At 60.6% G+C, this 27,843-nt stretch overlaps 1 protein-coding gene across 1 annotated transcript; it reads right to left on the reverse strand.

Moving 5' to 3' along the window:
• On the reverse strand, positions 1-27,843 carry ADGRD2 (adhesion G protein-coupled receptor D2). Its single transcript, XM_090022159.1, has 25 exons — positions 27,768-27,843; positions 27,129-27,192; positions 25,895-26,122; positions 24,839-25,492; positions 24,212-24,310; positions 23,604-23,689; positions 23,114-23,392; positions 22,606-22,717; positions 21,809-21,943; positions 20,955-21,069; positions 20,639-20,744; positions 20,323-20,378; positions 18,608-18,734; positions 18,400-18,503; positions 17,808-17,910; positions 17,129-17,282; positions 16,165-16,298; positions 15,860-15,975; positions 14,032-14,152; positions 8,771-8,812; positions 8,566-8,619; positions 7,878-8,022; positions 7,327-7,385; positions 4,279-4,309; positions 1-850 (listed from the first exon to the last, which is right to left on the reverse strand). Exons 1-25 carry the CDS (start codon positions 27,837-27,839, stop codon positions 843-845), a joined length of 3,204 nt encoding a protein of 1,067 aa, XP_089878285.1. The 5' UTR covers positions 27,840-27,843; the 3' UTR covers positions 1-842.

The following is a 27,843-nucleotide window of genomic DNA, read 5'->3' on the forward strand; positions in this document are numbered from 1 at the left end:
AAAATCCGCATTTATTCTGCCAGGAGACTGAGCAGTCCGGTACGCCCAGGCTGCGGGCACTACGCCTAGGAGGACAACAGGAGGCACGGTCCGGGGCAGAGAGGACAGGCCGGCACGACCGTGCGAGGCTGCCCCGCTCCTCTTGCCTCCGCTCGGCGGTCCCCCGTGCATGGCCGCGGAGGATGGCCTTCCTCTGGCAGCCAGCCCGCTGCAGCCGGGCGGGCACGCGGGGGGAGGCAAGGCGGCTTCGCTGCCTCGGGGAAGCTAGGGGAGGAAGCGTTCACAGGGCGCAGGACTCGAACGTCCCGTCAGCGAGGGGGGCTGGGAAGGGCAGGGGAGCAGCGGGCACCAAGTGAGGAATGGGCTAAAAGGCCCTCCCTTTGCACCTGGGAAAACAGCAGGTCCTCCCCCAGGATGGGGGGGCTGAAGACGTGCCTCCCCCCCCGGCCCAGAGACCTGCTGCAGTGCACGTCCTGCGGCCAGGCTGTCTCCGTGTGCTCTCACCCCGGTGCTGCCCGGAGGAGAAGCCCCTGCCCTTTACCTGAGGGACACCCCCGGTGCCGGGAAAGCTTGGGGCACGTGCCCCACCAGCATGGGGCTGCCCCCCACCCTCTCGCCGTGCCAGCCCAGCCCCTGCACCCCCAGGCCTGCCTGCCTGTGCCCTGCCCGCCCTGGAAGGAAGTGGCACACGTCCATCAGCGTTGCGCAGCATCTGCAGGGCATGGCGTGGCGCCGCGTGCCACGGCCCGCTGTCCTGCCGTCTGCCTGCAGAGCGCTGGGGTCCGGGTCCGGGTCCGGGTCCGGGTCGGGGAGGGGTGGGGGGGGTCCCCTGTGTGCACGCCTCAGAAACCTGTCGCAGGAGAGCGAAAGACGTGCCTTAGCCAGGCTCCGGGCAACGGGGGCGTGTGTAGCCCATGCACACACCTCCCTCTGCCCGGGCTGGCGCGGGGGTGTGGGCAGCCCGCATGCAGGGGACAGGTGCGGCGCGCCGGGGAGCGGAGCACGAGGTTAAAGCATTAGGCGTAAAGCACCGTTAAGGTTAAGGGCGGAGGGGCCGGCCGGCGGGCTCAAGGGGGTGGGTGGTCAAGCCCTCTTGGTTCTTCTACCCTGCTGCAAATAACAAGCCTATGGCTGGGAGCATGTCAGGGGCCAAGGAGAATTAGGCACTTGCACATCATCATGCTCTAGCACAGACCCATGGTCAGTGTCCCAGTGTGAGGGTCCGTGCTGGCCTCGCTAAGGCTGGTGCCAAGGAGAGCGGCGCCTGCCAGCCGAGCCCGCCGACCGCCGTGACGCTGCAGCCACAGCTCCGGCCACGCGCGGCCGTCCGGCCGGGGCCGGGCTCCCGGGCAGCAGAGCGGGGGCCCGGTGAGCTCCTGCTGCTGCAGATTGCTAAATTACGATTTTAAAAAGTGGCCATTTGACGCCTCGTGGTGATCATCTGGAGTGGCTTAATATTGATCACAGAAGGACCGGGCCCTGGAGACGAGAAGATCCACGTTGCTATGTGTGGCTTAGCAACATACGAAATGTATTCAAAGGGAATAATGAAATTATCACGGGGAAACAATGCAGCCATCACTTGACGAGATGGAGGCTGCGGAGCCCTCTTGTTCGCCAAGACAAGAAAGCCCGTGCTTATTGTCTGCACAAACATGCGCACCCCTGGCCGTGCCCTCCTCCATAGAGGGGTGTTATGAAGCGGTGCCGCGCGGTCCGCGTCACGTGCCGCTTTGTACAGCTGGGCAGGAGCTCCTTATGGGGGAAGCACGAGGCCTCTCAGCGTAAATTGAGTCCTTAGCGGGGGAAAGTCTGTTGTGAGGACCCTCAGTCTTGTGGGGGTGGAAGCATGGGGGAGGGAAAGCACCTGGCCGCTCCGGCACATCGGGAGAGCTCGCCTGAGCCCGGCGCAGGGTGGGACCCGGCCTGGGTTAAGGGTGCGAACGCCTGCCTTCGAGACCTGCAGTGCGCTGGAACGACAGCCCCAGGGCCAGCAGGAGCCGGGCGCGGGAGAGGCAGCTGCCACTAGGCCTCTACACCCGTCGCTGCCGTCCGAGCCGCGCTGGCTCCGGAGCAAAGACTCCAGCCCCACAGGGTTAGTTTTTTCCATGGGACCAGCTCCCATAGCAAGCCCCAGGGCTGGGGCGGTGCATAGGGGTCATTCGTGACCAGTGTTCATAGTTTCTAGGGTCGGAAGGGACCTGAGCAGATCATCTGACCTTGGTCAGATGGTTTGCTGGGGTCGGAAGGGACCTGAGCAGCTACAAGCTGACCTTGACAGGTTGCAACGGTGGGCGGATGAGAATAGGATGGGGTTTAACACTGATAAGTGCAAGGTGTTGCACATGGGGAGGAAGAACCGGCACCACACTTACAGGTTGGGGAACTCCCCTCTTGCCAGCACGGAGACGGAAAAGGATCTTGGAGTCGTCATTGACTCCACGATGAACATGGGCCGGCAGTGTGGGGAGGCAGTCAAGAAGGCCAACCGTACCCTGTCATGCATCCACAGATGCATCTCGAGCAGGTCCAGGGAGGTGATCCTCCCCCTCTATGCGGCACTGGTCAGGCCGCAGCTGGAGTACTGCGTCCAGTTCTGGGCGCCACACTTCAAGAGGGACGTGGACAATATGGAAAGAGTTCAGAGGAGGGCCACTCGTATGATCAAGGGTCAGCAGGGCAGGCCTTATGAGGAGAGGCTACGGGACCTGAACCTGTTTAGCCTCCACAAGAGAAGGTTAAGGGGGGACCTTGTGGCCTGCTACAAACTGGTCAGGGGGGATCAGCAGGTATTGGGGGAGTCCCTGTTCCCCCGTGCGCTGCCAGGAGTGACCAGGAATAATGGTCACAAACTGGCGGAGGGTAAGTTTAGATTAGATATTAGGAGACGCTACTTCACAGTCAGGGCGGCTAGGGCCTGGAACCAGCTTCCAGGGGAAGTGGTGCAGGCTCCTAGCCTGGGGATTTTTAAAAGGAAGTTAGATGAGCACCTTGCCGGGGTCATCTGACCCCGGTGCTCTTTCCTGCTAAGGCAGGGGGTCAGACTAGATGATCTACCTAGGTCCCTTCCGACTCTAGCTACTATGAAACTATGAAACTATCAAGTCCGACCCCCTGCCCTGGCGTCCCCACACTGCCGGCCCATGTTCATCTTGGAGTCAATGATGACTCCAGGATCCTTTCCTGCCTCTGCACTGACGAGAAGGGAGTTCCCCAGCCTGTAGGTATGGTGCCGGCTCTTCCTCCCCAGGTGCAGCACCTTGCACTTGTCGGTGTTGAATCCCATCCTATTCTCATCCACCCACCCCTGTAACCTGCCCAGGTCCGATTGCACCCTGTCCCTCCCTTCTAGCGTGCCCACATCCCCCCACATCTTAGTGTCATCAGCAAAGTTGCACAGGTGCTTTTTACCCCCTCGTCCAAGTCGCTGATGAAGATGTTGAACAGTGCGGGGCCGAGGACCGAGCCCTGGGGGCCCCCACTGCCCACGTCCCTCCAGGTCGAACATGACCCGTCCCCCACCGCTCTCTGGGTGCGGCCCTCCCGCCAGTCGGCGACACGTCTCACTGTGGGGGGTCGACACCACAGCCCCCAGTTTCTTAATGAGAACGGGGTGAGAGACAGTGTCGAAGGCCTCTGGAAGTCCAGGAAGACGATGTCCACTGCTCCCCCTGCGTCTAAGGACTTGGTGACCTGGTCGCAGAGGCCGCCAGGTTGGTCTGACAGGACCTGCCACTGCTGAACCCGTGCTGGTTGCCCCTGAGCATGATCTCCCCCCGGCCCCTCGTGGACACGCGCCAGGATAACTCTCTCAAACAGCTTGCCCAGGACCGAGGTAAGACTAACCGGCCTGTAGTTTCCCGGGTCCTCCTTCCTCCCCTTTTGTGAAGACGGGAACCACGTTCGCCCTCTCCCCGTCCTCCGGCCCCACACCAGAGCCCCACGAGTGCTCGTACAGCCGTGCTGGGGGTCCCGCACTGACCGCAGCCAAGTCCCTCAGCACTCGGGGGTGGAGATCGTCCGGACCCCCTGATTTGAACACTTCCAGTCCCTCCAGACGCTCCCTGACTAGATCCGCCCTGACCCTTGGCGTTCAGGTGTGCCAGAGCAGGAGCCAGCCCTGGGAAAGAGCTACGAAGCCGAGGGTGGCAGGGCTGGGGTCTTTGCTACACGAGCCCGTGCACATTGGGCCCTGCACGGTGCCAGCGTGACTCCACGCCGCGGGACCGTCACAACCCAGCCCCGACAGGGCGGAAAAGGCTGTAGTGAGAGAGTTACCTGAGCATTTGAACGCTGTCAGCTCCACCGCCTGCAAAAGGGGAGAACACGGGTTAACTACCGCGAGGCCGCAGCCCTGTCCCCCCGGCCACAGTGGGGCTTGTGCCCCCAGCCCTGCAGCTTGCTGGGACCCGGCAGTGGACGGTGCCAGACCATGCCCAGCACCCTCCCGGGGCTGCCCAGGCCCTCGGCAGGAGCCCGCGCAGCACCCGGCGCTACACGACACCCCCCGCCTGCCCTTCCACAAAGGCTCGATCTCACCAGCACAGACCGAGCTTTGCTCAGCAGCCTCGAGCGGTGGCCAGAGGGACCAGCCAGCCCAGAGGAGACACGGAAAGCAGCTCTGCACAGCCGACGAGGGTCTCCGAAGGGCTTGGCTACCTGCGCACGCTCGTCGGAGGGCAGCCCCACCTGCTCTACATTGCACTGCTCTGACAGCCTGGCACGAGGGACCGAGCAGAAAAATTGGGCTCCCCCCACTCGCCACCATGCCTCATGCCGGAGAGCGGTGACCACCACTGTTCAACGGCACCGGGGAAGTTCAGGGCTGGGAAACGCCAGGGAACGGCGCTTTCTTGGCCACAACAAAGTGCTGAACAGAGCTCAAAAGCAAGATGACGTGCAACGGGCACTGGCGCTGCGCCCGGCGCAGCACAATGCAGCGCTTGGCCATTTTGAGTGTTTTCAGCCGCTTCTAAACGGCGTCTTCTCCTAACCAGCACTGCGGCACCTTTGCCAGCAAACGTCTCCTGCGCGGCTCGCCGCGGGGCCCGTGACTCAGGCAGCCAGCGAGCAGAGACAACGCCGTCGGCTTACATAACCAGGCAGCCCGGCACCGCCTGCTCAGGGGCGAGCCATGCTGGCGCACCCAACCCGAGCTGTAGCTCCGGGGAGCCTGAACCGAACATGCAGAACACGCTGTTTCCAACATTTGACCTTTCTAAATTCAGCCCTGCGCTCATGGCGAGCGCCGGATCTCGCGGCACGGAAACACTCGTGACGAGGGAACATGACCGAGCTTTTGCAAAAAGTCCCTTCTGAAGGCAAATGAATATCTGCAGGAGAAAGCCTCCGCTGTCCTTCCTCCCCCACAGAGACGCATTTGCACGGGCAGGCAAAGCTCCTGTTTTGAATTTATATTACTTAGAAAAGGGAATGAAAGCACATTAATGCAGGTGCTTAAGTAACCAAGAAAAGAAGTGCTGGGTCACCGTAGCACCGCATCCAGCTAATTCTGTCTTTGCCTTTAGTCCACCAGCTAGGAAATGCTGTGGCCTTGGCATTTAAGAGATCTACAGTCTCCTGTACTAATGCTCCATGCATTAGACAACTCAAGCCTCCTGGTTAATCTCTTTAGCCCATGTCTCATATTTTGTGCCAAGTAGCTTAGCAATGGGCCTCATGTACACAGCCAACACCTGGCCCATTCGGAAAAGCACCTACTGGAAATCCTGGTGGGTAGTTATCACCAGGGAGAGCAGGAACATTAAACAAAAAATAGACCATGAGAGCTTTGCTCCAAAACAATATGCAATAATCTAAATACTCCTCTGTAGTGAGGCAGGGAGGGTGTGAGAGTAAGGTGAAACTAGTCGCACACAAACGAGTCTCCCCTCCAAGGTGCCTGCTGCTGAGGTTTGCACAGGAGGAGCTGCCACGTGGGGCATGAACCAGGGCCGGAGCCGGAGCGTGGTCAGCCCGCTCCAGGCAGCTCACCGGTGCTGCGGGAGCGCCCCAAACCCGCTCTGCCCTGACGGGTTTTAGCCAGCGAGTCAGTGGCGGGGCGTTCGGGCTGCTCAGGCTCGCACGCGTCACCGGGGCTGCCCCGGGAGGTCGTTCCCCGCCGGCACGGAGCAGGGACGAACCCACCCGCGTTAGCAGCCGAGCCGAGGACACGGGCAGGCCGGCCACGGCACAGAGCGGGGGGTAAAACCGAAGCGTAGCACGGTTTCCAGTGCACGTGGGCCAGCCGCGCTCTGCTGGTCTTGCAGCCTAGCAGACTTAAGAGCAAGGCACCCCTTCCCCTATGGTCACGGGATCATCCAGAAGTCAGGTTGGAAGGGATTTCACAAGGTCATCCCAGCCAGCCCCCTCGTCAAGGCAAGATCACCCCTGCCTAAATCATGATAGTTGCCACGGATGACGATCCCACATCTTCTCTTGGCGCTTGCTCCAGTGCCTGGCCGCCCTCGCGGTCCGACCGCCCCTCCTCATCTCCAACCTCAGTTTCCCTTGGTGCAGCCTGAGGCCTTTGCCTTGTCCCCTGCGATTAGCCCCTCTGTAGTCACCCTTCAAGTATCTGCAGCCTGCTATCAAATCCCCCTCTTCTCCAGAGGAAATAACCCTTTCCTCCAAAGTCTCGTCTCTCAGGCCCTGATCACTTTTGTTGCTCCGTGCTGGACTCTTTCCAACCCGTCCGCGTCCTTCTGGCAGTGCAGGGCCCAGCACCGAACGCAGGACCCCCGGTGTGGCCTAGGTGCTCACACCCGCAGGTACGCGAGGACCGCCCTTTTTCCCCGCAGGGCTGCGTTTGCTGGGGTAAATTCACACCTGCTTTTGCTTTCCAGCAGTGGGTCTCCGGCCACGTGCAGCACACGCGTTGAACAAGACACAGGCACGTGGCTGCACCCGGCGTGGGGCTGCACTGCTGGGGCGGCAGCTCGTTAGCGTCATGGAAATGTAAAGAGCTACAGCACACTAAATTGGCCGGGTGCTGCTGATCAGCACACACATACACACTCAAACTCTGCTCCATGCCTGGGGCTTTTAGGCTGTACCACATTCTTCTACATTTTAACCCAAAGAATATTTTCACGGAGTCCTTGAAGGGCACTGACTCTCCTTCGTGAAACCCCCAAGAAGGAGGTAACTGCCCCCGTTTTGCACGTGGAATAACTGAAGCACAGCCAGATGAAATGACTCCCTCGAGGTCAAAAACAAGCCCGTGGCACCGCAGAGCCCCGAGTGCGACCCTTTTGCTCTCCCCACCGGACAAGACGCTTTGCTCCGTGCGTCCGTGCAAAGAGGAGACCTCGAGGCGTTACGTACCGGTTTGTCTGGCGACATGATGGATGAGATCCCCATAGGAATTTTGGCACCAAAGTTTCCTGAAGCGGGAAGGGATACAATGAATGTGGGTGCACGTGCGGTCCTTCCTAGGACCCTCCGGTTTCCCCCCAGCCGCGCTGTCTGAGGAGTGGCCAGGGAGCTTGAACCGGAGAGAAAGGTTTAGTTGGAAGATCCAAAAAACCTATTTCCCAGGCCAGGAAATCAACTGCAAAATGCAACTCTGCTGCTCTGCCTCCGGGGAAGGCCCCGCTGGCATCATGGATGGAGGAACCCCGCTCCTGCAATATGTGCAGCCTGGTAGACCCACGCAGGGACCGCAGCCACTGAAGGAGGCCAGCTTCCCTGGGAACACAACCATGTATCTGGCCACTGGAGAGCCTCTCCCCCCGGGTGGAGAATGACCCCAACAGCATTGCCATTACGCTTCATGGCCGCGGTGCTGGGCTGGGTTCAAACCTTTGCCAAGCGAACATGCATTGAAATCCGGGCGGGTTTGCGCTCACCCCCCGACGCCCGGGGAGGCTCCTTACCTTTGTGGGTGATGTTCTTCAGCGGCGGGTCCTTCTGCACGGGGGTTGATGCGACGCTCTCGGGGGCAGAGGGGTCCAGCCTGCCCGTCTCCCAGGACGCCGTGTTTCTGGGACTCGACAGATAGTTGATGGGATGGGAACAATTCTACGACAACAAAGCAACGACACTGGTGACGCGCTCCGGACCCAGCGACACGCGTCCGAATCGCCGTGACGCTGCTCCCCGAGCCTCCGATCCCGGGACAGCAGGGGGCTGCTCCGTGGGCTGGGATGCCCCAGGCCACTCCATGTCCTCGGTGGAAGCGGTGGTTGCCACCTCCCCCACGCCACGCAGCACAGCCGTGAGCAGCCCTGTCCCCCTGGTGAGCACCGTGCCGCGTACTCGCTCCGGGCCGGGCAGCACGTAGAGGACCCCGGGCGCTCAGTGGGATCGGCACACATGCAGCCGAAGGGGCATCGGGGCCCAACCCTGGATTTAAAGGGAGTCGGAGGAGTGATAGCCAAAGGGGTCAAGCACGCGTCTCTGACAAACAAGAGCTGAGACCCAGGCCTTTTGTGTGGCCCGGAGGTCAGCCCTGTGATGGAGCCTGTCCATCATAGGAGAGGGAGCCCGCTGGGTCTCCCCAGAGCTCCTCATCTGCTCCATCGGTCCCGCCACCAAAGCGGGGCCCCCTCCGAGGCCACTCACAGTGAACGAGAGCGCTTTCTTCTTGTCCTTCATCCTCTGTATGGCGTTCCTCACCTGCAAGTGGAGCAGGGCATGAGACGAAGCCGGGGCAGAGGGCTATATCCACACCTGTCCCAGCAGCGAAGGCCTGGGCGGTGCGTGCTAAGTCCCCAGTTACTCTCTTTATTGCTAATACACAACTGCTCCGACCACGGACTCCTCTTACCTCGCTGTTGTAGAGGGCATAGACCAGGAATATATACAGGCCCTGGAAGAGAGGGAGACAGCACAAACAGTTACAGGCATGAAAGGGAGGCAGAACAGGTTTCCGCTCGGCAAGGGAAGACGTCGGTACAGCTCCGACTTTGGCTGTGCCTGGTGGGAGGCTCGGAGGCTGAAAACTGCATATTATTCTGAAGCTAAAAGTCTGCTCGGCTCTGCTGGGGCCAGACTTGCAGAAGGGAAGAATAACCCGAGACATGAGGGCCCGTGGGAAATGGGGTAAGATGGGTTTTGCCAGTGGTGGATGGTACCAGGCTAGTCTGATAAGACCGCTGGGTTTCTGCACCATGGAGACATGGTGGATCTCCTCTCTCTGGAGATGGAAAAAACGAATCACTACACGGGCAGTTGTTGCTTACAGAGGAGAAGACATCTGGGGCTGGCTGAGGGAGGCCCGTGGGCTCCCCACCGTCTCTGAGCCCCGGTCCAGTGCTTCATTTGCGGGCGAAGCAGAAATGCCTCAAAGCACACGTCTGATACAGCTGCCTCCCTCCAACCCCAGATGTTTCAGCGCTGGGCGAGGGATTAGGGGTGGGAAGGGCTGACATCCCGGAAACTCCCTTTCCATCGACTGAAGTCGGTACAAGGCGAGCGGAGCAGGGCAGGGCCTTTGCGCCTCTTCGGTGAGCTGCACCCGCCTGCGACGCATCCAAACCTGCCCACTCCCAGGGCAGCGCGGACGTGCAGATCAAGCACGGCGCAGCTGGACACTGCTGCCCCTGCCAACCGCACGCCCTGACCGCTGGGGCTTTCTGAAGCCCAGCTCCACCACCCTGCCCATCTGCCCCCATCCCCGAGCTGCAGCCCGGTCTCGGGCCGTCTGCTTCACCACCGGGAATGACGGCCTGGGCTGAGGGGCAGGAGCTCCATCCCACCGGTCACCTGTGCCATAAGTAATTTAATTGCAATGGGTAATTTAATTATCTGTGAGAAGACAGAGTGCGATGCTGAGCTGGGGGGGCATGCCATCTGGAGGCCAAAACCAGGCCACGCACCGGGGGCCAATTACAGCCTTAAACCCCAGATTTTGCCCTTAGAGGCAGGCCTATCAGCCCAGCAGATTTATGTTATAGCTGTGGGGTGTTTGTTATCGCAGCGAGATAAAGCGCCTGGACTAAGAACAGTGATACGTCTTGCCTTCAATGAGCTTTGCTCTTGGCAAGCCTTGTAGTAGCAAGAGCTTGGCGCGGTGCCGTGACCTGTCCTTCAAACAGCAAAGCCGGTCACTCCTACGGACCAGATTTGTGGTGAGGCTGCCAAGGCAGGTCTTCCTTGAAATAATCACTGTGTGGGGAACCGGGGGGAGAGGGAGCCATGGGGCTGGCTCGGGGGAGGGCCAGGGGAAAAGGAGGCCCAGCTGCAGAGAGATGGGAAGGGGCTGAACTGCAGAGCAGCGCTCGCCCAGCACGAAGCACCCCCTGGTCTGCGCTCGGCCCCCGCCGGCTCGCCGCACGCTTCGCCAACGCAACGGTCGTTGCAGGCGCAGGATGTGCACAAAGCTCCCAGTTGCTCCCGCGATGCAAACCCCCCACAGTGAGGACACGGTCATGCACTTGGCCGCAGGACTCCAGCCACTTGGCAGGGCACCGGACTCCATGCCCCTGACCTCATCGCTCTGGGCCTCGGTCTCTCCATCTGTAAAACGGGGCGATGTTTCTCCACCTTTGCAAGCACTGGGGTTAAATTCTGGCTCCATGGAAATCAATGGCAAAACTCCCACTGTCTTCAGGGGAGCCAGGCTCTCCTCCAAATGCACTATAGGGGGGATTTTCAAGGGTCCAGGAGCAGCCAAAGTTTCAGGTGGATGCTCCTGTGTGCCCTGTCAGTGGGGGCCTCAATGCAGCCTCCAGGGATGAGTTTAGGGGGAACAGTTGCACCAGGATGGGCAGAGCTGCAGCTGGCCACAGTGGTAGTACCACGCTGCCCCAGTGCTGGGCATCAGTGCATTTAGCCCCATCGCTGAGAGGCTGGTGGTGGGTAGCACCCCGCTGTCGGATGGAGGAGCTCCGCCGCACAACCAGGAGACTTCAGCTGGCAGAGAGAGGAGACAGAGCAGGGAGCGCCGCATGCCCAGCACGCAGCGCAGGAGAGCTCAGGCAGCTGACCAGCCCTTCATACGCACCATTATCACCAAACAGACGGGAAACAGCGTCCTGCAGCAGCCTCCAAGCCATCCTCCCAGCTTGCTGGGCCCAGCAACACCTCGCGAGCCTCCAGTGGCATCTCTGAAACCGTGAGGAGGGCATGGCAGCCCTGTTGACGGCCACCCCATCTTCTGAGCAGCAAGCAGCGGGGCACTGATGGGCAGACCCGACCCAGCGCCGTGCAAGCACCGGCTGGTGAGAAGGGTGCAGCCACGTGCGCTGTCAATGCAGGGACTAACTTTGAAGGCTGGCTTCAGTTTCCATAGATAAATGGTGCAGAAAGCGACAAAGCAGCCGACAAGAGTGCAAAGTTTTCTGCCAGCGCATTGTGCCGGGAATCAATGTGCTTGCTGCAAAGGGGCATCAAAGGTGAGCAGGAGAAGGAAGCGCTTTGAAGAGGCAAAAGGGGCAGAGAGTTGTGCTTTTATCTCTGCTTTCTCTCTTCTCCGTGGCATCCATCAGCCTCCCAGCTTCTGCCCTCAGGTCATCTTTTAATTGAAATGACCCCCACTTGGCATGGGGCAAAGACTCAGCATATGCATGGGCAAACCCCCAGTCTGCTGCACCATACACCACAGCTCCTTGCCACAGCGTACAGCAAAAGCAACACAAAACCCTGTCTTTAGAGAAAGAGGAGTGGGGTCGGGGTTTGAAGAAATGAAGGAGAAAATAAAGCAGCGAGAGTGAACACACCAGGGCTGAAGAGTCCAGCCCAGGTTCAGGGGTGCCCCGGGACTCAGCGCGGCATCAAAGCACACGTGGAAAGCCAAGCGCCTGCACACAAGCGTTGCTGACCACGGGGTCCGAACAAACAGAAGGCAGGGTAGATTTGCACCTTATAGACTAAATAAATCAGAGATAGAGATAGATGTATAATAGATACAGATATATAATAGAAATAGATATATCGATATAGCTATATAATGAATCTCTGAGATATATACACACACATATATATATCTATACATAGCTATATAATGAATCTCTGATTATATATACACACACACACATATATATACACATATAAATATACACACACACACACATCTAGATAGATAGGTGTGTGTATCAGAGATTCATTATATATCTATAGCTATATATATCTATAGATAGATATATAGGTGTGTGTGTATATATATATCAGAGACCATATATATATGTGTTTGTGTATATATGTATGTGTGTATACAGCTTCTCTCTCATATATATATAACTGCTCTCTCTATATACAGCCTCTCTCTCTCTCTCTCGCTCTATATATATATATATGTATGTATAGCCTCTATATCTATATCAATATTGATATCGAACTCGAAGTAGATATACATCTCCAACACAGCTAGTCTACCCTGCCGTCTGCCGTGCTCCGGACTACCACAGTGAACGCCTCTGTCTGAACGAACTCCGCGCGGGTCAAGGGGAGGCTTTCCGGTCCCTTCGGCAGGGTTTGGCGCAGGCCGTCCAGCCACGAGCCCTTCCAGCCAGAGCCCCCACGCGCCGCCCGGCGGGACAGGCCTCTCCCCTCGCTCGCAGCAGGCGGCGGCTGCGGGGCCTTCGTGCAGAGCCCTGCTCCCGACTTTCACCCACGTCCCCGCAGGGGATTTCGGTGCTTCTCTAGCTCCATCTACAGCTGCTCCCTCTCACGGATGAGAAAGCCCTGCGCAAACCAGCGGGCTGAGACTGATGAAGCACGTGCGGGGACAGCGAGGCCTGCCCCGCTGCTGGGGTTGTGTGAAACGCCGCTCCTCGGGCATCCAGCGCCCAGCACAGAGCTGCTGGCGGTTTTATTTAAGCGGGCTTGGTACCGCTCTCTTCCCTGGGGGCTCCAAGCAGGGCTTTACATCCTCTTGAGACAACCAATGCGTTGGGTAGCAAAGAGAAAATATTGCTTTAAAATGCACCGTTAGAGTCTTTCTCGGGGGACGCAGCGATCATCGTTGCTGTTGTTCGCTGGGCATGTGCTGACCCTGCCCCAGTGCCCTCCTGCCCTGAGGAGCCAACAAAGGGCTACCACAAATCGTGAATTCAGCCCGTGGCAGAGCTGCGACGAGAGCCCAGATCCCCAAGTCAGAGCCCTACCCACTAGCCCATGCTGCCTCTTTTTTGCTCCACGTTTCGTGGGAGGGGGAACCGCCCCGGTGCCCCGGCGTGTGACGGAGGCCGTCCTCGCCGGCCGTACCCGAGCCCCGTGCAGGCTGGCAGCAAGGCTTCGCGGGGGCTCGGGTCAGTCCTGGAGGTGCGAGAGCGGGGTGCCGCTCAAGCCTGGTTTGGGGGTTCGTGTCGCCTCGGGGGGCCGCAGCACCGGGCTCCTCCTAGCTCGCGGAGGAGTCAGCTCGTTCCACGACGCAAACTGCAATTAGAGCGTCTGCCCTGGCACTTCGTTAAGACGGACGCTACCCGGTAGTAAATTCTCCACTAAACGACCAAAACACAGCCCAGATAAAGGATTTTATGAGCACATAAATTCAAAAGCGTCCTTCCAGAGCTGTGATTAATGCCAGGAAATCTAATTATGAGAGACAAGATTTAAGCGGCAAAACTGCGACAGCAGTGAGACAGCGCGGGGCGCGGGGGCTGCAGGAGCGCTAGATAAACACTCCCGTCGGGCCGCATCTCAACCCTCGGCATTATTTACTTAGGCTCCTCGTGTCCTAAAGGACGCTTCTGCAGAGCCGAGCCTGGCTTCAGGCACCAGCAACGCTCCCGAGCCTGCGGCCGGCCCCCGTGCCCAGGGCAGCTGCCCTGCCCCTTCCCTGAGGACTTCCCAGCCGGGAGGATGAAGCGTGTTCGTGGCCCGGGCACGGCCGCAGCAGGGCGCAGTACGGCACCACGGCCGGGGCCGGCAGGGGTCTACCCACAGCCGCTTGTTCTGGGCCCGTCCCGCTCTGCCGCAGCCTCGCGCGAGACTCCGGGCTCGGTGCCCGTGCCGGGAACAGGGCGACAGCCTCTCCTTCCTACCCGGAGAGCGTTCCCCAAGCAGGCTTTGCCAGGCCACGCTGTTCAGCGCCGGCGTGGCCAAGCCGGGGGTTTCCGCCTGTCGCGAGCCCGGGAGGCGGCTTACCTGCAGGGAGTTCAGCCCGATGAAGACGTACGCCCAGACGATGCTGAGGTGCACGAGGACCCCGCACACCCACGTCAGCCCCAGCACGGGCAGGAGCACCAGGACGGGCTTGGCCGTGGCCCTGTTAGGAAAGGAGGTGCAGGCGTTAGGGAAGGAGGGATCCCTGCCCCGCGTCCCAGCAAGGCTCTTCTCCCACTCCCGCTTTCAACCCACGAGAGCCTGGCGCCCTGCCCAGCCCTCTTTTGCCTGCCTCTCTGCCCTCAGCCTGCAAAGCCCCACCGGTTCCCCGCCTCGGCTTGGCCCTGTGCCTTTCCTAGGTGATAGGGAACGTGCCACCTGGGAGGAGACCCCTCCGCTTAAGAGGACGCGGCCTGGTTTTGCAGCCTAGGCAGAGCTTTAGATGCTACCCTGGGATGTCAGGCCACTGCCGAGAGCCAGTGCCGGGGGGGTCCACCCCTCCAAGACAGCACGCATGGGCTCCCCGGCTCGTGCACTGCGTGCGGTGCCCTGCCAGGCCGGGGTGAGAGCCCGGGATGGTTCAGAAACGCATTCCTCTGCAAGCAAAGCGTAACCCCTGCCCCTAGAGCCAGAGAAACACCACAGGCGTTATCTCCCGGCCCCCACTCCACCAGTCCCGCTCCTTATTTATGATTGCGAGAGAGCCGTAAGGGAACTCTTTGACATCACTAGGCATGAGAAAGCTGCCGGCCTCCCCCCGCCGCGGCTGCTCGGAGGGCTCCAGGACTAGTTGTATGGGCCCGTGCGTGTCATCTTGCCCTCCAACACCGCCCTATCTTGGTGGTTCTGTAAATTGAATAAAATTTATTTATGCAACTGGGAGAACAATGTGTGTCTATCAGGGGGCACTGGCGCCAGCCAGCAACAATAACGATTCCCGGGCAGTGATAAAGGAAGGGCTAGGACAGCAGTTTTCGGAAGGTCTCTAGATGGCCTGTTTGCAGCAGCCCGCGGAGCATGCCCTTCCTCACACGCGTGGGCAAGAAACCGAGCGGCATGTAGCCAAGGGCCTCTCACCCTTATAATCCCAGGGGAAGGATCGTCTTGGCACCGCCGCCGTGGAAACCGGGGTGCAGAGAAATGACCACAGGAAACCTGGATGCACCACGTGGCATCCAGCCCAACACACAGCACCTCCCCGCCACGACTGGAGGTGCTGGATTTGCACCGGGGTCAGGCAGGATTTAACGCCACCGAAGCAAGTGGCGACGCGGCCGTCCGGTCCGTCATTCCCCGGACCGCGCTGCTATCCTTGCTAGCGCTCCCCGAGGCGTGTTTAAATTAATTCCCCCTTCAGGCGAGCACCACCTCTCAGGTCTTTGATTGATGAACCTAATGGTGGGCTCAGGAGCCTAATTTGAGACACCCGGGTTTGAAAGGGGGTCATCTCACCTCCTACCTGCCTGCCCATCACACATATCCAGCCTCCTAAATGCCTCTTGGGTGGAGATGGAAAACCTGGATGGTGTTTCTGCCTCTAAAACCTGCTCGCAGCGTATAGTCTTATGCCAGAGGCCGCAAGGCCACGATTCGGACCCAGCCACGTGCTGCACGGCTGGCCGTCCAAGTCTGCTCAGATGCCACCATTAAAAGCAAAAGGAGCCTCTCCCTGCAAGTCTGGGCAATGCTCATCGAAACAAACCTAAAAGTCACCCTCTCCAACACCTCAAGCCCCACAGCCAGCACACACGGTGTAAGAAGCTCCCTGCCACACGCCCCAGGTAAAGGGCAGAGGCAAGGGCCCTGCGACCACCGCGACAGGGAAGCACGTGGCTCCCAGCTCCAGAAGTCAGTGGCCTCCGGGACTCACCAAATTTGGATGCCGATCTGCTTCTCCAGGGTGCTGTTGGGCGTCAACATCTTGGACCTCCTGCGAGCGGTCGACACCGTCACCATCACCACGCGGAAGAGCACGACGGTGTTCACCTGCAAGCCAGAAAAGAGCCGTCAGCCGTCCTGGATCTGAACAGGCTTTTGCATTTGGTGCAACAGCTGTGGTGCCTTCGAACAGCCGCACCTCCCTCCAACCCCGCTGACAAGCTCACCAGCACCCCCTTCCCGTCAAACCCAGAAAACCGGCCCCGCCAGGAGCTGGCAGTGAGGGTGGGTACATACTATGAGGACGAAGAGAACCGGCCCGACGAAGGCCCAGATGATGTCGGTTTGGACGTTCAGCCAGCAGTGGTCGTCCGCCACGTACTTGCTAAAGGAGGTTGCTAGAGTCACGGCCACGATGAGAACGGGCAGGCCTGAGAAGACAGGACGGGCAAGGACGTGAGATGCGCAGCGCGCCCTTTCCTGTGGGTTGTGCTCAGTACCTGGGGCCAGGTCCCTTGCTGGCATAGGGCGCCCTACCCCAGGCCCAATGGCACTACCCTGCTCTCTGCTAGCCAGGCATGTGGCCCAGACCCTTTTCCCTTCCCAAAATCAGTGGAAATGATGCTAAACCAGCTCACTCCCAGCACTGGTTTTAACCAGAAACAATCTCACCAGCAAAGGACAACACTATGGTTACCAGGCTCCCACCCTGCAGGTCTTTAAGAGGAGGCTGGATGAACACCTTGCTGGGGTCGTTTTACCCCAGTACTCTCTCCTGCCGTGGCAGGGGGGGTCGGATGTGATGATCTGCTCAGGTCCCTTCCGACCCTACAAACTATGAAACTACGATTGTCCGGGATCCAGCCCCGCCACTGAGCTTGATGTGTCCAGCCCGCACCAACTCCCCAGAGCAGACTGCATCCCCTGCCCCCGGGCCTTTCATGCAGACCAACCCAGAGCCTTCGTTCCCACCGCTCCTCTGCTTGTTATCCAGTGGCACTGACGTCCCAGAGCCTTCCTCTGCACACACTTTGCATTTGTCAAACAAAGGGTTGAAAAGAAAAAAATAAATAGTTGCAACTACAGCTCCAGCCTCTGCTCTTCCACACTGAAAGGTGAGAACGTATCTGCGGATCAGAGCAAGGCAATATGCAGCCTGGGTCAAGACAAGCGCTAGCACGATTCGGTATTGGTCACAGGGAAGTCCTTTCTATGAGAGACACGGGTCATTTTGTGCCTTCGGCGCCACGTTTCTACCCACCCCAGCCGGTCGCGTAGTAAAACTTCATCCTCCGGTCCTCGCTCATGTTGACGGCAACTACCTTGCTCCACAGGAGAAGCCCCTCCACCAGCATCCACGAAAAGGCCGCCATGAAGAAGAGGTGGAGGAGAGCCGTGACGGCAAAGCACATAACCTGGGCGGGACGGGAATTACAGGCAGCTTCAGCAGGCAGCAGAGATCTTCTAGGAGGCTCAGCCGCTGGGACACAGCCCACACATGCAACACGGAGTATTTGCACGTTCGTGCACTGACGTGCGGACCGGCACCAGGGGATGTCAACAAGAGGTGGAGGGCTGCAAGGACCAGGTCAGGACCGGACCGGAGGATGGGAAGCGCTCGCCGTGTCGGTGGCAGCAAAGGACCGAGCTGAGCCCTGGGACGACAGCCCAGCTCGCTGTCCCCGAGCACCTCGTTCATGTGCTTTTTCACCCTCTCTCACCCAGCGCAGCCCTGCTCAGCTGACGAGGGCATGGCGCGGGTGCAAGGCAGCAGGCTGCAATGGCAGGCCGCTCTGTCCTCTCCTACAGGCCTCTCTGGGGTAAAACCGACCATCAGACCCAGGGCAGCGCAACGCCTTGTACCCTAACGCCAGGCACGGCGTGACTGTTCGGAAAGGGGCTGCTGTAGCAGCGGTGGCTGACGGCCTCTGCTCGCTCACCTGGTTGCTCTTGGCCAATTCACTAAACATAAGCAGCGCCTCCGCCGCAGCCAAGGCGAAGATGAGGTTCTTGTGCACCGTCGTGCGCTCGCTCTTGGGAACGCTGCGGGGGGAAGGGGAGCAGACCGCGGTCACCCCAGGGCAGGGCTGGGGTCCAAGGAAACCGCGTGCAGCTTGGTTGCTGGGGACAGGCTCATCCCCCCCGTGCGACCGCTGACCCCCGGGCCACCCGTCACAGAGGTGTCGCTCCAGCAGTCGGAAAAGGAATACAAGCGGTTGTTATGGCCACTGGGGAGAGTCTCCCTGGACAAAGGGACAGAGGGCCATGGGGGAGACCACTGTCCGGCCCCCGCAGAGGAGAACAAGCCTGTGCTGCACCGACCGTCATCAGCTCTGGGCTGTCAGAAAGCAAAACAACTAAGCAGCCCCTGTGCATCCGTCTCTGCAAAGGAGACTGGCCGCGGCAGCAAGCCAGCGCCCCACCTCCCTGCTTCCAGCCGGCCACAGCCTGGAGCCGCTGCGCGGGCGCTTCGTACCTGCACGCTCCCTTTCCAGCACACAAACCCCACGCACACGTGCAGAGTCTCCCTACCCGACTGCCAGGAATAAAACGAACGTCACAATCAGGGCACAGAAGGACACGCCGCAGCCAATAAACGTCAGGGTCTTCAGCGTCGACTCCTCCTCTGCGCTCCTCTGCTCCAAACACAGGGACAAGCACGGGTCCCGTTTGCACTGCACGTTTTCACTCCCGGCTCTACGGGGTGCAGCCAGTCCTATGGCAGGGCCCGGTTACTCACCTGCACCTTGTACACCTGCAGCAGCACCGCGAAGTTGGTCGTGTGGTTGCAGAAACAGGCCGTGGACTCTGGGTGAGACGTTACGATGGAGCAGCCCGCGCTGGACCACGCTCCGCCGGTGTCCGGGCTGGTGCAGAGCAAGGGGGAGACAGGGAGGCATACGGGGCTAGCACCACCCGACCCAAAATCATCCCCCCTCCCCACAGGGAGCAGCATCAGGACGACGCACCAAAGACTTCTTTCAAAACACGGACTTTCATGGATCCATGAAACCACAGGCCAGGCAAGCCCAGCCAGGCACCGACCCACAGCACAGGCGGAGCCCAGCTGTGGAGAGCGGCTCCTTTGCCTACCACGGTTGTGGTGGTGTTTGCACCACAGGAGTTTTGCATCTGGAGTAGCCCAGCTTTGCCATAGCGGGTCTCACTGTGGGGAGATGCTGACTGCCACAGCCGGCTAATTTAGCCACGAGGAGCAGGTGCCGACGCTGGCTAATCCCACCCCAATTCAATCAGACGAGCGGCCTCTTTTGCCCTGCTTGCCCCACTCCTGATCCATACAGGACCTGGAACAACCCTGGCTCACACTGCTGACCGCTTTGCGAGTCCACCAGCTGAGAGCCACTAGCGGGGCACGGATCTCGCTGCATACGGCGCCCCGTGACTGTCCTCTTGCCGAGGTAGCCTCCCGTTCCCCGTCCTCTCCCATCCAGGGGAGCAGAGCTGGTCCCCTGCCTCCAGCCATTGAAAGACGCAGGCGTTGAGGAGCGGATCTGCGCCTTCAGGGGAAACAGCGACCCCCAGAAACGCCTTGGCCCCAGTGCTCTCACTTCCACGATGCACAGCAAGAAAACACCATCTGATGCCACGCGGTGCTAAGGGCGGGTTGCGTGCCTTCCCGCGAGGCTGCAACTCCCGGCCTGACCCTTCCTTGTCACGTGCAGTGGCTACAAGGACCCAGGGCTTTACACCTTAGCCACACACACGCCTTGAAAGCCCATTCACTTGCAAATAATATCTGCAAAGGAAATCTTCCCAGGAGACAGCTTCATTAGATGCCACAGAGAGGCGAGAACAGGGACGTCTGCGGAGGCGACTTAGAGAAAGGCCCGCTCCGCACACGCACGGAGGGGGTGTAAAGCCACTGCCCTTGCAAGGACACGGGGACTGGTGTCTCAGTGACGCCACACTCCCGAGTGCAACAGCAACATGGGCGTGGGAACCCCCGACGAAGCCCTGGCAAGCCGGTTTGCAGCGCACGACGCAGCCCCGCCGACCCGCACGCATCGCTCTTTTTTGAGCCGGGCCAGAAGAGCGACTTGCTGCTGGCACCATCCCCAGGGTGACGCAAGGCTTCCTTACTGAACATTTCGGGAACACCCAAGACGAGTTGCATGTGCCTGGAGATGCTTCTGCTTTCTGCCCCTCGAGCGCCGCGGGAGAAAGCAGCTGCCTGTCGGGGCCGTTCAGGAATGGACGGGGTGCGGTAAAAGCCGTACATTTTGCAGGCAGGAAAAGCCAGTCGATGCCGGGCGGTGAAGCCCTGCTTCTTTGCACCCTGTTCTCACCCCCTCCCCTCCCCTCCCCCGGAGACAAATGAATGCACGGGCACATTTTCTTACTATTGCTGCAAGAAAACACGGAAAGCCGCTAACCGAAGACTCGAAACGGGAAGCGGTACCTGAGGCTAGATAACGGATATATCTTCAGCGGTACCTGAGGCTGAAGTTCCAGAAGGCGCAGACGGGCTCCACGAGCGTGTCAGGCAGGTCCTGGGGCAGAGAGGAGCATCGTCCCGTGCACGAACACGACACAGACCAGACTCGGGTGTGTCCCTGGCTGTGCACAAGCAGCCAGGCCCGAGTTGTGCACCTCCCCTTACAAACGGGGTGGTGTCCGAGAGGTGTCACGAGAGGGCGTTCAGGTGAGACGGGGAGGGCTCGGCCTTTCCCCCTCTCCCCGGGTACACGGGGAGCCCTTGGCGGTGCCGGGTTTGGCCGGCCCCTTCGGGAGCGCGCGCGCGCCGGGGTACCTGGGCGCGATGCTGCAGGCGGTAGCGCACAGCCGTGCGGATCTCCTGGTAGTCGCTGAGCAGAGCGGAGGAGACGACGGCGGTGCCCACGCGGGTGCTCACGTACCTGTGGGGGGGAGAGATGCTCGCCCGGCTCGCAGCGACCGGGCCCCCTCCGTCCCGCCTCGGGCGCCATGAGCCGGATGCCAGGGTCCCTCTCCCTTCTGCTTTAGGGGACTCCCCGGGATGCTGCGGGGGAAAGCCTGGGGACGGCGAGGTGACGGGAGGGCTAGCCCTGGCTGCGGAGGGGCAGGCGATGGCGCGGCGCGGGGCTCACCTCTGGCCCCCGTCGGAGGTGGCCGCATCCTGGAGGGCGTCCTGGCCGCCGGCGAGGAGGCGCTGGAGGGCGCAGTAGCCGTACCACGCGTTGGTCACGGTGACGCTGCTGAGGCCTGAGCGGAGGGAGCTGAGTGGAGTCAGCGTGCACGCACCCGCCGGGGCATCGGCATGGCCCGCGAGCCCCCCGGGACCCCCTCGCTGCTGGGGACGCTGGCACGGACAGTCGCCCGCTGCCCTCGAGACGGGGCCTTCGCTCCATCTGCGTCACGGCACGCGGCCGTGACTCTTTGCCGTGACTGCCCCGCTTTGCCTGCGGCGTCGCGTCGGGGCTGACGGCCGTCTTACGTAGAGTTTAGGTTACGGCTGCCCGGGATGGTCTGCATAGGGCTGATCCTGCCTCAGGCGACCTGTGGAGGTCCCTTCCGGCCCGAAACCGCGAAGGTGAGCAGCACCTCTCGCCGCGAGAACAACCGTGCGTCGTCCCCCCGGGGAGAAGCTCGATTTCCAGAGCGCCGGGGGCCAGGAAAGCAGCTGGCATGAGCAGCTCTTGGTCCCCGCGCCCCTGCAGACAGCGGCACCAGGGGAAAGGGGGGTGCTCTTAGGGGTCACTGCAGGGGGGCTGGGGGTGTTGAGAAGACGAGGAAGGAGCCACCCGGCGGGGCAGGAGCTGTCCTTGTCAGTCAGAGCTACAAGAGCCCATCTTCTCTGCGGGTCAGGGCGGTGGGGCACACGCATGTGCACACGCCTGCACGTGTGCCCTCTCCCATTTCCCTCGCGCCCAGGACCGCTTCCCCCCCGTCTCCACGGGGTCGCCCTCAGAGAGGCCCGGGCAGGACGCAGCCCTCGCCCTACCTCTGGCTTTCAGCCTTGCGACTTCTTCGGCGGGCACCTCGATGAAGTCCGGCCCGCCGCGGCCCTGGCCTGGGACGAGGTACACGTCGCTGCTGGGCTCCGGCCCGCTCAGCTCCACGGTCCTGACTTCGACTCCTGGGGGCAGGGCACGCCCGGGGTCACCGCACGCCCCAGAGCCACTCGTGCCCCGCCGCGCAGCACGGACAAGAGACCAGGCTTGGCCTCCCTGCCGGGATGCAGAGCCGCACGGGGCAGACGGCGGGGCGGGCAAGTACGCAGCTGGGCCGGCGGCTTCTGCATTTTTCTACCCAGACACCCAGTGAAGAAGTCGGGCTGCCCCCCAAGAAGTTGGGGGTTTCAAACCGCAGAGGGCCTCTCCTCCAGCCCGCGGGGAGAAGAGGGCCCTGAACCCGCCGGGCGCTCGGCAGCTCAGCCCGAGCACAGCCGGCCCGCTCTGCCGCGGGGTCGCGCGGACCGCCCGGCTGCGCCGCGGGGTCCATGCGCGGGTGCACGATGCCCTCGTGTGGAGGCTGCGGGAACGTCCCCGCTCCCCAGCGGCTCCGGGGCCTGGCCGCCCTCGCCCACCCGGCTGCCACTGGAACCGGAGCCACGGCCCGATGCTGCGGACAGATCAGCAGCCCGGGCCTGAGACAGCCCTTCGCCTCTCCAAAGCCAGGAAATGCCCCCAAGTCCTGGGGGCAGCTGGAGGGGGCTTCTCCCCCGAGAAGGGTGCCTGTCCTTTCCCCGCTCGAGATGATGGTGGCCTACGCCGTGCCGTTGCCCCCGGTCACGCTCACCGAGGTTTCTGTGCCGGATGGTGACCGTGGTCCTGTCCACGCGCAGCAGCTGGTGGAGATTCGACGCCATCCTGTCCACGTCGTCTACAACAGTCATCGGCCCCCCGATAACCTAAGAGACACACAGCTCACCCGGGGGATTTTCAAGCCGGTGGATGGGACAAATCAAAGCCCGTTTCACAACTCTGGAAACTTTCCCTGAACTCCAGCTCCTGGAGTCAGGGGGTTACGGGAGCTCTCCCTCAGCTTGCCCCAGACATTTCTAGACCTCCGGCAGCCGAGGAAACCTGGACGCATGAAACGTCCTGGCTCCAAATATAGCTGCCCTGTACAGAAAACTCAGCTTAGAAGAGGAGTGCTATGGCTTGAGGACCCGGACTCTGCATTTCCGGACACTTCGAGCCAATAATGCAGCAGGGGACACCCCCCCGCAGCCCTAAACCCAACGCCTGGCTGGATAGCACGGCGGGCGACCGGGTTGCGCGGCTGGCACCAGCGCCCTCCGTACCGGACTGATTTCTGACCACCGCTCGGCGTTTTGTTCTTCCAGGATCAACCCTGCCACCTCCACGTAGTCCCGGCTCAGCTGCTCCAGCATCTCCAGCTGCTCTTGCTCCTGGACTTCGATGCCTGACACGTCCTTCAGGAACCGAACGATGCCGAGGAGGTCGGCTGGCTCCACGGGGGTCTCCTCTGCCCTCAGCACCGTCCTCAGCGCGCCCAGGGCGCTGAATGCTGCCGAGACGCTCACGTCTCGGACGTCGCCCAGGAGGACGTGCTCAGGAATCTGCCACGGGAAAGGCACTTTATCCCGCGGCAGACCTGGGCGCCGGGGCACAAGGCAGCTGCCTCGCCTGCCATCTGCAAGCTGGGGACTGGTGAGAAGTGCAGCAAGTGCTAGGCCAGCAAGACCTGCCCCTACACGCTCCCTAGCACAACCAGGTGCGTCCCGGGCATGGGGTGCATTAGAAACCAGATCCTGGAAACCAGGCACTCACCACCGTAGCGTTCGCCAGGGCGTTAGCCCGACTGATGAGCGACGGGCCGGACTCCGACTGGGCCTTCTTCAGCTGTAAATATGCCGCTGAGGACACAACAAAACACGCAGGTTGCCGCAGTCCCGGGACAATGACTAATGGGCTTGGATGGCCGCGCTTTGGGAGCAACCCCAGAGTCAGGAGGACACCCAGGATATGGCGAGGAGGGGTGTGGGTCATGGCCCGGGCTGGTGGGGGAAACACCAAGGTCTGATGTGCTCGACGCTTGGCTCAGATTTGATGCCTGTGCCCCCACCCCGCGTCTCCCAGCCCAGCAGAGAGTGCCGGCGGGGTGCGGATGACCCACGGAAATGCAGATGTTAGCCAACCGCAGATTAAACACCAGAAGGGCAGGGGCGAGATCCTTCCCGCTGCAGAACCAGGCGGGACGTGCCCGGCTCTAAGCTGCAGCTCCCGCTCATTTCACCGGCCTTCGCTTCGGAGAGGTCGAAAAGGCTTTGGACCGGGACTATATACTCGCCCCGGGTCGGGGCAGGGTCCCCCTGAGCATGTGCGCAGCGGCCGGCCCGGGAGGGCCTGACCCCGGGCCCCAGCCCCAGGAGCCGTACCCTTCCTGTAGTGACAGACGAACGGCAGGGCTTGCAAACATGCTGCGTAGCTGAATCCGCCGCGGCCGGCCTCGAGCGCTCTGCACTGCTCCACGGGCCCTGTGGGGACACGCGCAGGCAATGGGCCTGGGCCGCGCGGGGGGCACGCACCCCACCACGCCGTCCCGCGGTCCGCGACCGCCCTGTGAACCGAAGGTGGAGAAAGGCTCTGCGAACTACCACCGCGTTGCTGGGAGCAGCCTTTGGCTCTCTGGACGATCCTACCCCTTTGCAATCATGCGAGCCAGCTTTCCTTTTGCCCCTGAAAAGACACCCACCCCCAGGGCTCCCCGCTCTCCATCACAGACACAAACCGTCCCCTGCCTCTCGCACGGCCCCGGGGCAGAACAGCTTTGCCTCTTGGGGACAGAAGAGCTGCCCCGTCCTGGGTCAGACCCCAGGTCCGTCACGCCTACTATTGCCGGTTTCCACTGCTCCTCTCCTCACTTGCAGCCTCCAGCATTTAAGGTCTAGGAAGCACGTATTCAGAGGCCGTGCCCCTCACTCCCGTGCTCAATAGCTACTGATGCCCTTGCAGGTCCCCGGGGCCTATGCATTCAGCAAATTCCCCCAGGAACAAAGCCCCACCTGGGCAGAGGAGCTGCACCGCGGCCTCCTGCACCGTGGGCTCAATCTCCAGCGTGTAGCTGCTCCAGCCAAACACCAGCCCCTGCTCCACCGGGCGACAGGACCGGACCCTCTCCAGCTGCACTTCGCTGAGCACCTGCCGCCACACGTGCAGGTCTGTGAGGTTCCCGCTGAAGGACTCCTTCTCCTTGAAGGTGCCCCCGAGCGAGTCCTGGTCCTGTCCGATGATGAAGGTCCCGTGGCCGCGGACGGCCTGGGGGGCGGCCAGCCCGGTGGCACACAGCCCGGTGGCAGAGGCCTTCCTCTTCCCGTCGGCGTACATGGCCCACGTCCCGTTGGGCTGCTGCCAGGTGACGCAGAAGTGATGCCATTCCCCGTCGCTGCGGAAGACGGGCAGGTACGGGGAGTGGTGCCCGTGGACGATGAGGGCGAACCGCACGAAGCCCTCCTCGTCCCGGAAGCCACGCAGCTGGAACTCGTTGATGAAAGCCGGGACGGCGTAGGAGAAGACGGTGGCGATCTCTGGGGTCCGGCCGTCCCACTGGACGTGGGCGCAGGCTGTCACCGCCGGCATCGCCGGGAAGTCGGCCAGCACCTTCACGTACTTGGTGTCCGTCTTCTTTCTGAAGACCAGGATTGGTGCCGTGTGGACCCCTGGCAGGGGAACGTGCAACGCGTCAGCTGAGCTGCGGCAGGAATGCGGGCCGCATCCTTCCCACCTCTCCCCAGCATTCAAGCCGCGCCATCCCCACAGCAGCTATGGACCCCCGGCCCCCGCCCCTGGATGTGGGGGGGTTAGCCGCTGCTTCTACAGGGGATGGGGCAATTGCCTAGAGGCAAAATTCAGAGCTGCATTGGCTGGGAGGGAGCTCAGGAGGTCGCATCTAGTCCACCCCCCTGCTACAAGCAGGACCAGCCCCAACTACATCCTCCCAGCCAGGACTTTGTCTACCCGGGTCCTAAAAACTTCCAAGGATGGAGACTCCGCCACCGCTCTGGGGAGCCTTTCCCAGTGAGAAGGACGGCCTCCTAGCGAGAAAAGTATTTCATACTCACGTCTCTGCCTCGGCTTGCGCAGCAAGGAGTCCTCGTTGACCCAGACGGGGCTTTGCACCCCGTGGGACTGCAGCAGCCTGCTGACAGGAGCCAGCTCGCTGTCTTGCGTCTCCAAGAGCAGGCGAGCGAAGCGCTGCTCGCAGTATCTGTCCGCGTGCCACCAGTCCAGCGGCACAGCCACGTATTCGTATACAGCTCCCGCGGTCTCCAGGGTGGCTGGAGCGAGACCTGAGAGGGAGGCGTGAAAACTGGAGTGTGCACTTGGGTTTAGCACCACCACAGCCGGTGGGTCACAGGTGGGGGGGCAGAGAGCACTGAAGAGCACCTCCTGCCCCACGTCCCCCATCTGTTTCCCATGCCCTGATAACACCCGCTCCACGCCACACATTCCCTCGTGCCAAGGGGGGTCCACCAGGCACGGCAGCCCCCGGCAGGACAGCTGTGCGCGGGCAGCTCTCAAAGAGCCACGGCAGAATCGCACACACTGCCGCTGGTAAATGGGGACAGGCTCCAGCGGAGAGGACACGCAACCACCTCTGGCCTAAGACAAGGAACATCTGACTGCTCTGCTGAAGCAGGTGTGTCCCAAAGTGCTGCCTTTCTCCAGATCCAGCCCTGGGATATCCCAGACAGTGGTAACATCGAGATAAATAAATAAATAAGTAAAATATTATATATATATATAAAAACAGCTGCAATGAGCTGTCTTCAAACTTGCCCCTCAAGTATACAGCTGTGGTTTTATCTATATATCTATATCTAATAGATATATATGTATATCTAATATATATATTATATATAGCTATAGATATAAAACCACAGCTGTATACTTGAGGGGCAAGTTTTAAGACAGCTCACTGCAGCTGTTTCAGGGGATTAGGAACAGAGCAGCAGGTCCATGCTTAGCACCCTCCCAGCGTCTGTATCTGCAGGTGCAAGGGGCAGCTGTGCACAGCGTTTGCACCTACAGGTGCATCGTGCGCACGGACAGGAGCAGGTGGATGGCACTTTCCTGCCGTTCGTCCACTCGGCTGGGAGTCAGCCAAACAGCTGCTCGTGTCAACACCTACAACAATCTGGGATGCAAGAGACACGGATGCATGTTGCAGCCACAGAAGAAAAAGGGACGGGCCTTTAACACAAGCTCTGTAGCCCTATCCCTTTTGCATGTATTAATCCTTGACACCAAATCTCACTTGTATCAATGGATCTGAGCACGCATTACAACACTAACCTTTTGTCGTGTGATTATCAGCCAGGGCTGTAAAGTCGGAGAGGTTTCTGGACAGGCTGCCAACCTGGAAGAAAGACCGCCACACTGCAGGAGCAATGTTTTAGGTGCTGAACAAGAGGGGCGCGTTTCCTATTTTGCTCTCTGTTCACGCTGCCCAGTTCTAGCAAGTTTTTGGTGTTACACGCATCTTTAGAAAAACAGGCACAACGCCCTGCGGAAAGGCATCTCCTACCAAACTGTCTCCACCACAGAGGCTCATTCAGGACATGTACAAGGCAACACCATCCGAGGCGGAGGCGCAGAAAGCCAAGTGCTACTTACTAAAGCCTTTGAGACTGCCAGGGAAATACCGTGGCAGATGGAAGTTACCAGAGCCTGGCCAGTCCCCCCCGTCTTTGGATGATATCATCACTGCCAAGGCGATGACACAGGCCTGCACAAAGCCAACCTGCAGCCGGTTTTTTTCATTTTCTTTCAGGAGTGCATTATGCCAGCGACACTCCCACTGACTCGTCCAGGACTCATGCCCAGAGCTCCAAAATGATGGCTTTTAGCAAAATGCCTTTGAATGCTTGCAGCAGCTAATCCTTGGCCAAACTATCCAACTACGCAAAACAATAACCCCGTTGTCAAACTTACCAGAAAGCTGAGGAACAAGCAGTCAGGGCTCAAGTGCCTCCTCATCGTGTTGATCGCTTGGAGATCTTTCATTCCC

This window comes from Crocodylus siamensis, chromosome 11, assembly GCF_052110815.1.
Source record: "Crocodylus siamensis isolate JL-2025a chromosome 11, ASM5211081v1, whole genome shotgun sequence".
NCBI lineage: Eukaryota > Metazoa > Chordata > Crocodylia > Crocodylidae > Crocodylus > Crocodylus siamensis.

Coding starts and splice junctions, on each gene's coding strand:
- ADGRD2 (XM_090022159.1), bottom strand. CDS start 27,839: ATGAAAGATCTCCAAGCGATCAACACGATGAGGAGGCACTTGAGCCCT. Junction 20,379..20,638: donor GCCTGCAGCATCGCGCCCAG/GTACCCCGGCGC, acceptor TCTCTGCCCCAG/GACCTGCCTGACACGCTCGT. Junction 17,283..17,807: donor AATTGGCCAAGAGCAACCAG/GTGAGCGAGCAG, acceptor CGTCCCGCCCAG/GTTATGTGCTTTGCCGTCAC.